This window comes from Anastrepha ludens, chromosome 4 (assembly GCF_028408465.1).
Source record: "Anastrepha ludens isolate Willacy chromosome 4, idAnaLude1.1, whole genome shotgun sequence".
In the NCBI taxonomy this organism is placed as follows: Eukaryota; Metazoa; Arthropoda; class Insecta; order Diptera; family Tephritidae; genus Anastrepha; species Anastrepha ludens.
In genome coordinates, this window is record NC_071500.1 from 82,492,958 (window position 1) to 82,509,909 (window position 16,952).

General features: G+C 34.6%; 1 protein-coding gene across 1 annotated transcript; it reads left to right on the forward strand.

Annotated features, from left to right (window-relative positions):
• The first annotated feature begins 815 nt into the window (after positions 1 to 815).
• LOC128860006 (sulfide:quinone oxidoreductase, mitochondrial) lies at positions 816 to 15,626 on the forward strand. Its single transcript, XM_054097210.1, has 7 exons — positions 816 to 1,225; positions 8,846 to 8,951; positions 9,009 to 9,233; positions 11,720 to 11,920; positions 11,987 to 12,196; positions 12,269 to 12,842; positions 15,211 to 15,626. The coding sequence occupies exons 1-6, from the start codon at positions 1,116 to 1,118 to the stop codon at positions 12,794 to 12,796; spliced, it is 1,380 nt and encodes a 459-aa protein (XP_053953185.1). The 5' UTR covers positions 816 to 1,115; the 3' UTR covers positions 12,797 to 12,842; positions 15,211 to 15,626.
• The last annotated feature ends 1,326 nt before the right edge of the window (positions 15,627 to 16,952 follow it).

The following is a 16,952-nucleotide window of genomic DNA, read 5'->3' on the forward strand; positions in this document are numbered from 1 at the left end:
GCTACAATCTATGGTAAAAACGATAATGATTTTGAGGAATAATCAAGCTAATACAATAAAAAGAAACTGTTCAACTTTCTGAACCTCTCCCACAAAAGGAATTTGATGATAAAATATAGATACCGCTTAGGATTTGTCCCGATTAAAAAGTTACAATTACAAAAAACAAAATCCTTACTCCCGCTAACCTTAATATTCCACGTTATTTTTTTTAACTCTGCTCATAGACTATATTACATATATTAAATTTTATAGTTATTTGTTATAATTAATAATATTTTGACGTATAAATTTTATAGCATATTATACTGTGCGCGCTGACCATGCCGAACGCAAAGAAATATGTAAAGAGCAGAGCGTAAAAGTACTGATAATGAACGTCACAATCCGTAGTACTTGACATGGCGGTAAAGCTTTTAGTCGCTAATGAGTGATAAACAGAAAACAAGAGAACGTGAAGAAAGAAAAATGTATCAAAACAAAAGCTTAAACCTAACAGATAGCAAATAATTTCATTCAAATTAAAGCAAAAAATGTATTATATTGATGAAAAACAGAAAACAAGAGAACGTGAAGAAAGAGAGATATATCAAAGCAAAAGCTTAAACCTAACAGATAGCAAATAATAAATTAAAGCAAAAAATTTATTATATTGATGAAAATTTTCGCATAATATAAATGATCAACAAATTTATGTTTATGTGATTTTCAAGATAAAACCCAATATCTCTGACGATTTATTATTTATTATTGTAGAAACCACACACTTGCTAGAGTCAGGTAACTTTTAAGCAAAATATTCCTAAGCAAATTTATGTTGTTGTAAGCGACAGAGCTTTTGGTTGCCAAAGAGCGAAAAACAGGCAGATAGAGGAAGAGTAATAAAAATCAAGTGAAATCAAAGTTAATGCAGTAAAACTTAAGAGCGCTATTGATTGAACATCGGACAGCTTTTCAATGATAAAGCCGTAAAGAATAGTAATGTGTGTGACATAGCCAGAGAAGGAAAAGATACAAAGGCGCTATAAAAAACAAATGTAAAGTGCATTAATTTTACTAATAACAAATAGCAATACCAACAATAAAGAAAGGTGTATATGTAAAATAACATAGATATGATGCAAGCAATCTCGGGAAAATTGCCCATCGTGACTAGACGTTCCATGAGCCACAGCGCCATAGCTCGTACATTGCTAACTAGTCAAGCGCAGAGAGACAAACATGAGTAAGTAGCAAACAACTGTGGAAAAAATTAGAAATTAGTGTGAACACACACCATAGTGGTAGTTGTAGATAGGATCATATTAATATAATGACCCATACATTATATTGCAAAAACGTAATCGTCTGATAAAGCACGTTTATATTAAGTACAAAGTGTCACTGTAATATTTTACCATTTTAGCTACCAAACGTAAAGAGCACCACCAATGTGAATACCACTTAAAGCCCATTATGCAAGGCTTTAGCTAGAACTCCATGCCAGCCCTTTAAGGTGTTGCCACATACGTCACTTATACCGCTTATTAAAAGATAAATTAGTTCAACGCCGAGAAGTAGCAAAATTCGATACTTTTTACACAAGTTTCAGGGGTTGGTGGCAAACAGATGTTTCGAACAATAATTCTAGTTCGAGTGAATACAGCAACGATGTAATTGATATTTGTTTATACAAATTTTGTTCTCATTGGATTCATGTGTCTTAGTCGATAAATTACTTGTCTGATAACTCTTCTTTATTTTTTTTTGTCTTACACATACATACACATACACATTTTGGTTATTTGTACGCTTCCGTGTTTTATTATATTAGATACTAACGGACCCTCTGCCTGCTTCGCTAGGCATATCAAAATTAGAAATGAGTAATGAACACTCGATTTAAATTCACTCATGTGTATTTATTCTTTTTTTACAATATAAAATTAATGTTAATTTTAAACTTAAACTAACGCAAAGTCTTTTCGTAAACTACATTTTTTGTTTTGCCCTGAGTTGTGGTATAAATAAACAGAACTGATGGCTTTCCTACACGTGAACATGATACATACTCGTATAATTGTCCGTGGGAGAAGCATGGATATTCTAAGTCAATTCCGCATAATTCCAGCGATTGTCCTTGTGTTTTGTTTATGTGTTTGTTTTAATCTATCTTGCTCATTACGTTGTATACGTTCTTCAGGTGAATGGCCTGAACGTGATCTGGCCATACGTTCCCTTTGATTTTGGTTTTGAATTTCTCGCTCTTCTTGTGATTGATTTTGCCTTTCATTTGATCTATTTTGCGTTCTACGCGACCGACGACCAATATCATTTCTTCGCGGGCGTGGCATTTCTAAAATACAGCGATGAAAATATAAGTACTATAATTTTCTTTGTTCTATTGTTGAAATTAAATTTCTAATTCTTTTGGCCATATAAGTTGATTTCAAATAAGTTAAAACAAAATAATTGAAAAGTAATGAGTTTAATCAAGTAATGAGTTTTAAGTACAACACAATTTTCTGTACGCAAGGTTGCTCTTTAGCAAAAATAAAGTAATCTTTAGAAATCATAAAAATAGTTGCAAATTTTAGAGAAAATTCTTAAAGAAAAACTAATACATGCATTTACTTGAATAAGCAAACACTAAAAGTATACTAAAATGACTATTTAATGCGTTGTTTGATACAAATTTATATTATTGCTCAAAACCCTCTGCGCGCTGTCTTTTTGTTTCTATATCGCATCGCGGTGAATTCACGTTTTTCAGAAAGTTGCCAATAGAAGAAAATTGAAGAAAGTACATATTTTGCTCATATTTGCTATTTTAGTTGTTAAATGAAAATGTGTTTCAGGTATTTTTTAATGTTGCAACTATTCTTTGGCTTTTAAACTGCTTACACTCACAAAATAATCCAACTCTTTTAAACACACATACAAATATAATTATTTATTTTGGTTTTTCCACTCGTCAAAGCAGCACATAAGGTTGCATTATTTAATTATTACCTAATACAAACTTGTTCTCCTTTAACAATGATAATATTACTATGTGAAATCAAGTAAATATGCATTTTTGTATTATATCCTGAGCATTTGTCTTCAGCGCTATACCAATGCTCGAACACTTGGAGCATGAAATTTACAGAAGTATTGTAACAGAAATCCCTGAGAGCGCTATTCTAGTTATACCTGCTTTTAGGCATTTATCTCGTAAACGTACGTTTGCCCATATAAAATTGTCTACCTAAATGCATGAAAAAAGTGTTAGCATAACTTTTTCGAGTATATATACATACAGGAGGATTAATTTTTTACACTTGCTCGTCGGCTTTCGCGTTTTCTTTTCTTGGTTTTAGACTTTCACCACAAAAAAATTACGCAAACCTATGAACAAAGTTATACTAATAGAAACCTGATCTTAATACTCGAGCTACCATCAAATTAACACATTTTATTTTTTAAAAGAACATTTATGGCGACTGTCGATCCATATTCATGGATTTCAAAAAATGTACGGATTCAACCGCTGAATAATTTCATATATTTTAAATCCATCTAAACTTTTACATTTGCGCATTTATATACATATATGTATTTAACATTTAGTTTAAGTAAACGTTTCAATATTTGTCCAAAAACTTTGAACTTCGATACTTTGAACTTGAATATTGTACATGCTTATGGTTATTAATGGAATCAAATATATTTAACGAATTTTTATTTTATCTAAATCATAAAACGTTCAAATGAAGCTCAAAATATTTTTGATGCCGTGTCACGCATGCATAAAAAGGAAAGAAAAGAGAGGACAACTATTGCGTTACGAATAATACAGTCGCATACGTCACTTGACATCGAAACAATGTTATTCATGTCTGTGTATATTCTATTCATTTGCGTGTATTCTCATTCCGTATACGTAATGTCCGTTTAAGGGAAACACGCAAATATTGTATTTTTCATACTTACACAACGCACGCATACTTTTACCGATTTCTTTAAAACTTCACATAAACCATCTATGGGCCAATACCAATGATCTGTGAAAGTTTGATTGAAATCGGTGAATGCGTTTAGGCGTGAATCGGCGACTAACGAACACAAAACAACGTCTCCATTTTTATATATGTATAAGATTTAAGCGTTAAAAATAGAGAAAAGATTCAAATTATTATTAAATATGATATAACTAAAATGTAGCAAATGTGCAAAAGCTTATAACAAAAAACAAAAAAAATAAATTGATGTAATGTCTGCAAATATTCATTGTAAAACGTTAACATTGATAGTAAAAGTCACGTATGAAAATTTATTGTATTGAGTGGCACACTTCTTATGCCTGCAACGCCAGCAAAACCTGAACAATTTCGAAAGCCACAACGCCTGAAGGGACTGGTGTGACACTCTACCGTTAGAGCTCTGTTAGCCAAGACTTAGGTTTAGCTTAGCTTTCGTAGAAACTTAGAGATTGTTTTTCAACACGTTATCATGATTGCGCCAGCGATTTCTTTCATCGACCATGTTTACAATGTTTTATTTAGTTTGTTTGTTTGTTCGTTTGCTTTGTCTTTATTTTCGCTTTTACTCGTACGCGTTTACATATGTTTTACATTTGTACCAACAAATTCTTGGAGAAATATTATACAAAATATGTACATACATAAGTAAATGATATGGCGGTATATTTCTCTCACGGCTCTCAATTTATATAAAATACATAACTTAGGAATCTAAAACCTATAGCTCTCTCTATGTTTTCAAAGTTAAGTGGAGTTTAGGTTAGCCATAAACACGTATGTATGTTAGCTTGTCCTAAAAGCTGAGTTAGAGGAGCTTTAGCTGTAACCACATAAATCTGCTGATCGAACCAACCAATGGACAACACTGAAATCGTAGGTTAGGTCCTAGACCAATTGACCAACTTTTCGATGTAACCATAACCAGCTGATTATTGTAATATGCATTGTAATATGTAATGTCACTATATTTATGAATAAATAACTGATTTGTTGTTGTATCAGCATAAACATTCCAGATTCTTACATACGGGGAATGCTGCTGGAGTGGAATACCCTTGGCCGGATATAAATCCGGGTCGTTTCGGTATCGTAGAACCGACTGCCGTGAAAACGAAATAAATGTGATAACTGATTTCCTCGTCACTGCTTATGTTGTTATCTTTCGTGGACTTCGTAATTCACATATAAATAATAATATATGTTAATATTAGCTGTTTATGGCTATAGCACCAATAATAGATGACAGTACATATCGTTATGCTTAATACTACGGTTAAGGTTATGGCTTTATGATATGGTACCTATAAGTTATGTAAAATTATGTGTAAGTCTTGGCTAAAAGAGCTCTGTTTTTGAATATTTGGGATAATGGATGATGCGCGCTTGGTATCCCTTGTTGAGCCGAATATTTAAATTTTTTCTCCAGTTTTACAGTTGCAAAAAATCAACAACATAAATTTCAAAATAACAAATGAAAATAATTATACGCAAAACAAAGAGAAAAAGTATTGAATTACATACTGGGTAAACGGCGTTAATCTTCTGTATAAATCAATTCAAGTGGAAGTCTCGCATGTTCAGTCAATGCAGTCGATCTACCAAATTCCCCACAAGTGAAACAGTCATCGCAGAAATATAGAAAATGTATACACTGTTGTTGCAAGAGTGTTATAATCAAAAAACAATGTTTTTACATACCTACATATCGATGGTTTTCGAGAAAAGCGACTCAACTCAAAATTCGGAGTTTTGCCGTTAAAAGCAAAAATCAACTAAAGAGTTTATATATTTTTATCTGGAAAAGCGTCATAAGCGAATCTTGAAGCAATTCTGAGAGACGGCGTTAGTGTCGTTTTGTCAGGTAATCGAATTGGCGCGTTACTTATTTAGAAAACTAACCCAACTCAAAAAATCCGGCTTTATAGTCCTTAAAAACTTAGATGGAGACGTGTAAAAATAAATGATATTAGTATCTTCAGAGTGGAAAAAGAGTCTCCTTTTACAGTGTTTTATAAAACATCATTTTCCGAGACTGATTTTATGAAATTTGAAGAAAAAAAAAAGCCCGAACATCATCTACCCGTAGTAGTACTAGCAGTAATAGCGAATTAACAACTCTACCTGCGCTCAATCGCGCCTACAAGGCTAAACAGAAAGTTAAGGATAAAAAAAGGAAGGTTTATTAAAACTGATGGAGAAGAATATCATTCCAAAGTATTACTCTCAGTTCTACAATAACATCTAGGAGTTTTCTTACCATTATGCCTTAAAAAAAGTATTCTATTACCAAAGGATTTAATTGTTTTTGTTTTTGTTTTAATAGTTTATTCAGAGGAAGTTTGTAAATGTTGTGTTACAATTTCTATTTTGTAATAAAAATAATCAAAAATAAATTGCTTTTTTGCTTTTGGCCCTACAACTCTTCGAAATGTATCTCGAATTTTGAAAATATATATTAATATACATTTTTTAAATCTTTTCAGGAAAAATGACACATTTGCGAAAAACTTACAATATTTCTTTTTCAAATAAACTAAGAATGTAAAATATATTATTTCCACAAAGCACTGTTCTATTATGATTGCACAAAACCAGTAGAATTGGAAAATATGCATAATTGTAATCAAAAACTTAAATTATCTATTTGCGTAATTTTAAAATTGATTTTCTACAAAACTTGTATTTTTGAATTATGTCACTTTTCTCGAAAACCATCGATATGTACATATGTATACTTATATAAGTATACAGAGTGAGCACCAGCTCTTCGTTTATGCTGTATAAAAAGTGCGTGGCGATATCTATTAACAGTATCTCATTAGATGAAAATATGTCTTTGATTTTACTTAGGGAGGCATTGTAAGTCCACATTTTGGTTTTTTGGTGGACTGTCAAGCAAATGAGTGATAGATACTCCGATTTCAGTAAAGAATTTGACAGAGTATTCATTCGTAAAATCAATCTTCTTGCTTTTCAACTTGGTTTCCTCCATTGAATCTTTTCTTAAGGGGTTATACGCAGTTATGAAGCAAATAAAAGACGGGTTGTCAAGGATTTATCCTGAAGAAACTTCAGAATATTTTAATTTGAAAATTTTTGGCGGTTATATGGTAAAAGCATCCTTCAAGAACGTAACAAAATTTTTTATTTATGAAAATGTTGATTATAGAGCGCGCTGCAGGCGATTTCTGGAACCTCCTTTAAAAAAAGACGATTTACGGTGTACATCGTAACTCAGGATTGGATTATCTGAAATCAAAAAACCAAACAAATTTTGTTAATATATTAGATTATCTAGTAATTAATCGTTCGGCTAATCAAAATAGTGAATTTTCACAAAATGGCAGCTTTTAAAAGAAATGATTTCGATTTTTACGTTAAAATTTGGCCGTAAATTGATTATAAAATGGAAAATAAGTATCAAATTTACAAAAGGAACGATTAATTACTAGGAAATGTATCTTTAAAGATTGAGTTAAAACGGTTGACCGATCAAACAAACCGTTTTCGAGGTATCGTGTACACCGACTTGAAAAATGCCGTTTTGAAAAAAACACGTTTAAAGTTTCAATACCTACCTTAAAACGTGCCGAGGCATCTCTACATATTTAGGTATAACTCCGAAAGTATTGCTTAGATCTACTTCAAATTTCGTGCGTATACTTTTGAATATATGTACATTACAAAAATGCAATAAAAAAAATCAATTTTTTTGAAAGTCATAACTGCGTATAACCCCTTAACTCTATGAGAGTCATTTAGCACCACTGGCACTGACTACATGAAGGAGGGCAGTTCCTCCAGACAACGAGTTTTTCGATCATTTTTAGCGAAAAACTTAAAGCATTTATTATCTTAAAATAAATTATATATTCATATTCATGCTTAAATGAATGTACATACAAACGTTTTTTTTTTAATAAAAAAACAACTGCTATTCAAACGTGGCTCCTTTAATTTGCGCCGTGGAAGGTACAGCCCCTTGTAATCAACAAAAATCAATCAGACAAAAATTTTTTACTGAAATAAGTTATTCCGGTTTTTAACGAAACAAAATGTAAATTGGAAGTGAAAAAGAAAAAATTACATATTTTGTATAAACAAATTAATGAAAACAATATTTTTAATGATAATTAATACACAATTTGAAGAACATGCAAAGAGCAATATGTTAAAGAATATCCCTGTAAACTCTTAAGTTGATATCTTCAATACTTTTTGAGTTATATTGGACAGCGCGTTAAAAAACATATTTCGAGAAAAACGAGATTAAAGTGCAGATGGGAAAGAATAAACTATATTGACTTGTCAGAATTTTTTGTATAAAGTTTGCTTATAAAAACTAAATTTACAAAATATCTAATAATAAACTAGTTCATATTACACGTACCTACCTTGTTTATGTAGGTATGTAAAAAATGCATCCATCGAGCCTATGCTCTTCTTCACATAAAATTGGAAATCTTGGATCATATAAATTATGGAAATCTGCCAGGGATATGGGATCAATAGTAATTTCGAAATAGCTGCAACACTTTGATAAATCTTCGATGAATTTTTCTTACTCGTACTAAGCAGTAATTGAGTATTAATATTTGTTGTGCAAATATGTACATACGACCGCAAAGGGTTAAATCAGCCTCTACAATTTCATTACACTTATATTGGACTTACGTATGAATATTAATCGTTGAAATTTAATCCAAAATAAATGTAATGCTAGTATTAAATGCTTACAATAATTTATTATATTAAATATTTATTTCACCAAAAAATCAGTACAGTTAATTTGTTCTATCTGGATATGTACCTATGTAATCGAATGAAAATCTATTACCCAGTTGCCAAGTACTGATTATCGGTGGTGGTTCAGGCGGATGCGCTCTAGCGGCGAAGTTATCCTCGAAATTGGGGAAAAACAAAGTTACCGTTGTTGAGCCAGCGGAGGTAAGCAGATATTTAAAATTAATCCTTTTTAAATTTTTTACTAAATATTATCTATAGCATCACTACTACCAACCAATGTTCACACTAATTGGAGGTGGCATGAAACGACTGGAACAGTCCTTTAAACCTATGGCAGAAGTACTGCCTAAAAATATCAACTGGATTAAGTCGGAAGCGGTGGAATTTGATCCTAAAAACAATACTGTAAAAACGGCAAATGGTACTAATATCAAATATGACGTGTTACTTTTGGCAACTGGCCTGCAGTTAAACTACGATAAGGTAAATAGGTAGTGTACATTTAATCTTATCATGATAAAATACCCTTCACTTAAATGACTATCGAACATCTCTAAGTCAAAGCGAATTAGACAATCATAAAATCTAATTATATTGAATTGCCTATATAATATATATATGGTATACAGATATGCATACAATTGTGCTTAGGTAGGAGGATGGTGCCATGTGTAGAAGTGGGGAGTGGCTAGGACGATTCTTCTGCATATGGTTCAAGCAGCTCACAACTTCCGAGATTAGCCCAAGTACCCTCTAGGTAGCTTCCGACCACTGGTTCGAGAGTGAGCTAACGTGAGAAGGCGAAGCATTCCAGGATATCTGGTTGGGCGCTGGGTTTGGGATCCGCTACTTAAAAATCCCCCCAATGAAAAGATATACAAAGCCTCGGGTGAGAACTACCTGTATTGATGACGACCCCTGCAAACGAAATAAGGAATACGATTTGAGGGCATGCACCAGGAATGCCCTGTCCCTTAGTGGGGAAGGTTCCTCTGCCCGGCTGGTTGATGTCCTCGTGAGGGTAAAGGCTGACATCACTGTCACTCAAGAAATGCGATAGACGGGGCAAGGCAAGAAAAATATAGGTCCTTGCGACGTCTACTACAGCTCTACTACAGGTGCCATGTAAAGGAGCGCAAATTCGGTGTCGGATTTGTTGTGGGAGAGAGACTTCGTCGCCAAGTACTGTTGTTCACTCCGGTGGACGAGCGTCTCGCAATTATCCCCATCAAAGCCCGTTTTTTTAACATCTCGCTCATTTGCGCCCACGGCCCGATGGAAGGGAAGGACGATGCGACCAAAGATTTCTTTTATGAGCGCCTGGAACGTTCCTATAAGCGCTGCCCCCGCTACGACATAAAAATCGTGCTTGGTGATTTCAACGCTAGGACGGGAAAGGAAGGAATTTTTGGTCCCACAGTCGGAAAATTCAGCCTGAACAACGAAACATCCAGAAACGGGCAGAGGCTGATCGACTTCGCCGGGGCCCGAAACATGGCAGTGTGCAGGACCAGTTTCCAACATAAGAAGATACACCAAGCTACCTGGCTGTTTCCTGATCAAAAAACGCGAAACCAAATCGATCATGTTGTGATAGATGGAAGACACGCTTCTAGTGTATTAGATGTACGTACGATCCGAGAACTCAGCATTGACTCGGATCAAAACCTCGTTGCAGCTAAACTGCGCACACGCCCTGTGCAGCAACCAACTTACATCTACTTACGCAAAGAATGTTCAACATAGAAAAGCTGCAATCACAGCAGACATCCAGAAGATTGGCCACTCGACTCTCACTCCTGCTCTCAGAGAGTACTGCCCAAAAAACCGGCATACACGACCAATGGAGCAAAATTTCTCGTTTTCTACGTACCGCCGCCGAAGAAGAAATCTGATTCCGGCGAGCCCGATAAAACAGTTGGTACGACGAGTTATGTCATGCTGCCACAGAAAAAAAAAGATGCTGCCTATAGAGCCACGCTGCGATCGGGCGCAACGCGAGCCATTTGGGATCGCTACCGAGAGCTAAGAAAGAAAAAGAGCTACCGAGAGCTCAGAAAGAAGAAACGAGAGGCCAAAATACGTGGCCAATAGGAACAACGCCCGAAAATTCTACCAGAAAGTTCGACGGCTTACATAAGGTTTTAAGACCGGGACGTTTTCCTGTAAGAACAAAGACGGTGTCCTGGTGACTGACATCCAGAGCATACTTAAATTATGGAGAGAACAGTTCTCGAACCTTGACGACGGAATTGTCTTTCCGCTACTCGACCATTACGAGGTGAGAATAGCAATAACGCGGCTAAGAACAACAAAGCCGCAGGCGCCGACAAATTGCCGGCTGAGCTATTTAAACATGTCGGCGAGGAACTGGTAAGGTGCATGCATCAACTTTTATGCAAAATATGGTCCGATGAAAGAATGCCTGCCGATTGGACTTTAAGTGTGCTCTGCCCAATCCATAAGAAGGGCGATCCTGCAATCTGTGCCAATTACCACGGGATTAGTCTTCTAAATACCGCCTATAAGGTTCTAGCAAGCGTATTAAGAAATTTTATTATTGTATTATGTCTACAAGCCTGTATTCTTTGCCGGCGTCCATTTTATTTAGTTGACGTTTCTCTTTACATTCGTAAAAATAATTATCGATAACACAGGGTTGTATGTAAAAAAGTATGGTAATAATGTGGGATTATTTTATAACATCAGATTCCGGGAGAGACATTTGGTATGGGTAATCTCACTTTTTAATTACGGATTGTGAGTTAACCACGGAAAAGGAGATAATCTTCGTGTATGTGAATGTGTTATAATCGCAGGTCACTTAAGCATGTCGTTGGATATCCGGCTCAGAGCATCATTTTCAGAATAGGCAGAAAGAAAAACTTAAGCACCAGACTTAAAAAAAAGGGAATTCACATGTTTTATGTGAATACTGTTCGAATATCCTTTATATTTTATTCACGCAGATTCCAGGATTAGTTGAGGCACTCTCAATACCAAATGGCAAAGTCTGTTCAAATTACTCACCTAAATATGTCGATCGCACTTATGCTTGCCTGCAAAATATACAGGAAGGCAATGCCATCTTTACGTTTCCGCAATCACCCGTAAAATGCCCAGGAGCTCCGCAGAAAATCGTTTACATAGCTGAGCACTATTTCCGAAAGGTAAATAGGTTGGAGTTTTAGACATACATATATATGATACATTCAAATATATTTTTATTTATGAAGCTTAACAAACGCAACAAAATTACTATTACGTACAATACGTCATTACCAGTAATTTTTGGAGTAAAACATTATGCGGATGCTCTGTGGAAAGTTGTCAAAAAACGAGATATCAAAGTAAATCTGAAGAGAAACTTGATTGAAGTGCGACCAAATGAAGACATCGCTGTATTCCAGAATCTTGACAAACCAGAAGAGATTTTTGAAGAAAAAGTACGTATCCATAAAAATATGACAACGAATCGCCTTAATAACTTTATTTTTGTTCGTGTGGATTCTATGTAGTATTCCCTGTTGCATGTCACTCCGCCAATGAGCACTCCACCTGTGTTGGCACAATGTAAAGAATTGGTGAATGAGACTGGTTTCGTTGATGTGGACAAATCAACATTACAGCATCTCCGGTACAAGAATGTTTTTGCTATCGGCGATTGCTCGGCATCACCGAACTCGAAAACCGCTGCCTCAGCGGCAGCCCAATCGCCAGTCGTTTACCACAATATGAGAGCTGTACTAAAAGGCAAGGAATTGAAAAGCAGCTACGATGGTTATGCTTCCTGTCCCCTCGTTACGGGCTATCATAGCTGCATTCTGGCTGAATTCGATTACGATTTGAAGCCATTGGAAACATTCCCGATTGCACAGAATAAGGAACGCTATTCAATGTTCTTTTTGAAAAAGGCCTTAATGCCCACACTCTATTGGAAAGTAATGTTGACCGGCTATTGGAATGGTCCAGCTCTAATGCGAAAGGCCCTATCCATATTTGACTTTGGTAAAAAAGGAATACAAGGACGCAAAGAGGACAAATAAGTCATGGCTCAATAGTATACTTGTGAGAAGATAACCGCAATAAATGGTAAGAGAAATTTAAAATACCACCTTGATCAAAAAGTTACCGATATACATATATTCACAAATTGTAAACTGCAAGTTTATTCCTCAAAAATTATACTATCGCCTTTAAAGTACTCCCATCAGCAGCAACGCTCTAGATCCAGCTCTCGAATCATTTCTGGAATTCTATTTTTGGTAAAGCAATCAGAGCCGACTTCGATTTTTCATTACTTCCTTTCGGCTGTTAAAACGCGTTCCCATAGTAGTTTTTTTGACTCGATCAAGCAGAAAAACATCGTAGGGAGCCATATTAGGCGTATTCCATGGCTGTTGGGTGGTATTGGTTTAGTTCTTGGTCAAAAATTTACGAATAATTATGGCACTGTCCGACGGTCATTTATTATGATACAAAATCCACGAGTGGTTTTCCCTTAAACCCTTTCTTTTCTGGCGAATTGCTTCATGGAAATATCTCATAACGCCCTAATAATAGTCTTTGGATTTTTCCAAGGAATATTTTTATTTATTATTATAGGCAAATTTTAAGTGTATGTACAGGCAAATATTTTTTACACCATGAAATATTAATAAATGATAGAAATGTCTCTTTTAGCTGCGAACGATAAATAGCACCAACCAAACAACCAACTGCTATCGAATACAATCAAACTTCCACTAACTCTATCAACCTGCACGAACGCGAGGAACAAAAATACTAAAGCAACGTATACACGCTGCCTTTTTGTATCAACAATCCCTACGACCAGCACACACGCTGCGATTGTTGTATCAACGCGTTGTACAGTGCGTACATGCAATTACAGGCAATGCCCCACAAGTCTTTATTAATTGTCTAACCGTTTGAGAAAAACTCGTTGTGTACAATACCATTGTAATCCATAAAAATAGTGAGCATCGATTTTACAGAAAACGACATGGTTTACTAGTACTCATAAGCCCACGTCTCATCTCCTTTGTTCTAGACGGATCCAAAAACAATGCTTAAGTTCTCTGCCAGCTTTCTGATGGTTAACTTGCGGTTATTAATCAACTTTTCTATGTCTTCATTGCTGTTTTTATGAGTTTTCGATGCCGACATTACGCAGGCCATTCGTCATCCTCGATGGACTCACGATCTCTTCTGAAGCGTTCATACCACTCGTTAATGGCTGTTTTTTTAGGGTATCATTATCGAAACAATTTTCCAACATTTCTAAGGTTTTCGCGCCATTGAATCTGTTTTTAACACAAAATCTAATACAAACTCGTAAAAACTGTAAAAAATAGAAAACACGTGCAGAGGTAAATTTACTCAAGACAGCGTGACTTTTATAATACAAAAGTTAAGCAATGGCGACACAATTTTGGTAGCAATGTTAATTACAGATGTGGCCACCTGCATACCAAAAAAACAAACGAAACAGTACTCTGATCAGTTGACTTAGAGCGTCACCTGGCGGTTGTTCCGGGAATTTTTTGATCAAGATGGTATGTGTAAGTGCTTTTTTTTGGATATATAGATATATATAAAAAAAGGGTTTTCCAATAAGAGGTGTTATTTTGATATTCAAAGTAAAATGCTATTTTTTAATATAAATGATCGGATGTTTATTTTATTATAAGGAGTATGCCGTTAATAGTGGAAAATAATATAGGGCAAATGACCACCACGACCACGCTTACAGGACAATATCCTTTCCATAACCGAATTGCAAAGCGGCTGCCCTATGTCCTCGATAGCCTCACGATTTCCATCAATGAGGTCTTGAATCGACCCTGGGTTGTTGGAGTAGACCTTCTCTTTCACGTGGCCCCAAAGAACAAAGTCACAAGGTGTTAAGTGTCAAGATCTCGGTGGCCAATTGTGACCACCTCTTCGAGAGATAACACGATCCGGAAACTTTTACCGTAAAAGATTAATGGTTTCGTTGCTTGTGTGGCACGTAGCGCCGTCTTGTTCAAAATAAACGTTGTCCAGGTCAATACCATCCAATTCCGGCCATAAAAAAATCGTGAATCGTCTCTCGATAGCGATAGATAACACCTGTTATTGGAAACCCCTAATATATATAGACATATTTTTATCATTTCTATGTCCCACTAAGGATTGATGACCGGAAGAAACGATTACACCTCTATGGTTTTAATTCGCATTCAGTAAATTCAAACGCTTTTTAAAATGTGTAAAAAGGTTTTCAATGTTAAGAAGTGTTGAGAGAAGAACATTTAATATTCTTGCATTAACTTAAAAGGGGCAAAAAATTAAATTTTCACTTTTAAAATATCAAATTTTATAAGAACCAACAAATTTTCATTAACACTAAAATCTTCTCAGAGTGACCTTTTTTAACATTCTTTTGTTTAATACACAGTTTTTTTTTAACTTACAGTTTTGGAAGCTTAAAATTAAAAACAAAGAAACAAACACCAAACCTTTTGGGTATAAAAACACTAAATTTATTGCGAAGAGCTGGCAACACTGCACAACTCAACTAATGCGACGTCACTCCCTCTCTGATGGGCACAATCCTGTTTCTATTATTCTTGGATGGACCATTAAAACAGTCGCTTAAATCTGGTATCGAATCATCACATCAGCGAACGTATTTGAATTTTTGTTTCAAGTATTCAGTGGAGATTTTTTTTATTTTATAAGTGATCTTGGATTTTATTTGATTTACTTTTGTATTCTTTGCTATTTAAGCATTTATGACTGACGAAACATTTTTATGTGATAAATGCAACAAGTGACCATTAACGAAGTACATATTTGATAAAAATATAATAAATAAAAAATGAATTTGCATTAGTATTATCTTTTTATTTAGACTTAAGTATGGTACAAAGGCTTTCCATTTCACTTGAAAAGTATTTTGAAAACTATTTACCCACTTTTTTCAAAAATACTTCAACGGAATCCACAAAACCAAATTGCACGTAATTAGCCGTTACAGTATCGGCACCATTCACAATTGCAACGGCCTGGCTTGCATTTTCGCGTTTATCAAAGAAAAACTGGAACATGTACCAAATTTTCTCGTTGTTGACTTTCATTGTTAACACCCTGTAACTAACAACTGGGTGGAACAAAAAAAAAAGCAGCTAAAGAATTTTGTATGAATCTACCGAGAAAAAAATGAATTCTTTTTTCGCAAACTAATGTTTTATTATTAATTTACATTATATTTATTCCCCTTTATTCCTATTGGAGCGCGCCAAAACTTTATTTAAGTACATACAAAATCAGCACTGCTAAAAAGTATTTAGTGCTTTGAAAAAACTGACACTCGCAAAACGTAAATACATTTTTGTCAAAAATGTGTTGTAAAAGATATACAAAAACGCAAATGCCAATCATATTCATAAGAAAAATAAGAAACCAAAAAAGTTCTGCAGTGTCCTTTGTGCATCGGCATAAACAATTGCAAGTGTTATGTGTTGGTAAGCAAAATTTTTTTGTTGTATATTTTTCTTACTCGTATAATAAAGAGTTCAGAAACTATTTTCACACTGTTAGATTAATATCTGTTTTTTTTTTCTTTTTCATTTTATAGTGGCTGTAGGTGCAACGTATTTTGTGCCACCGGTTGCATTGTGCTGATCTCTTCAGCGATATTATTATTAATCTGTTTTGCAGAGTTTATCTACCACAAAAGCCCAGATGCCGACGAGGAGCATTCGATTGCAAAAGAATTGATAAACTTTATTTTAAGACCTCTTAATAGTTGATAACTTAAGTATACCTTTGGGAGAATAAGTGACATAAATAAATATGTTTAAATCAATTTTCTGCTTCACAACAAAAAAGATGTATTGGAACATTTGTTAAATACAAACTGTTCCGAAAAATAGTATTATTTGATTTAATAAAATTTAGTGCGTTTAGTGTGGTAAAACGGTTTTTTCCATGTTTTGGTGCTTTTTGAAAAGAAAGAAGGGAAATGCACAAACTGAGCGACACAAGAAGACAGTGGTCACACAATTTATTCGTACAACCTGCGTAGTAGAGGGTGTTTTTTTTACAGGTTAGGTTTTCAAGTTGGCACTACTTTTTTCGTAGATGATCTTTTTGACAGCTGTCACTTGATTTATGCTCAGTTTGATTTGCCATTTCATAATGAATAGACTTACA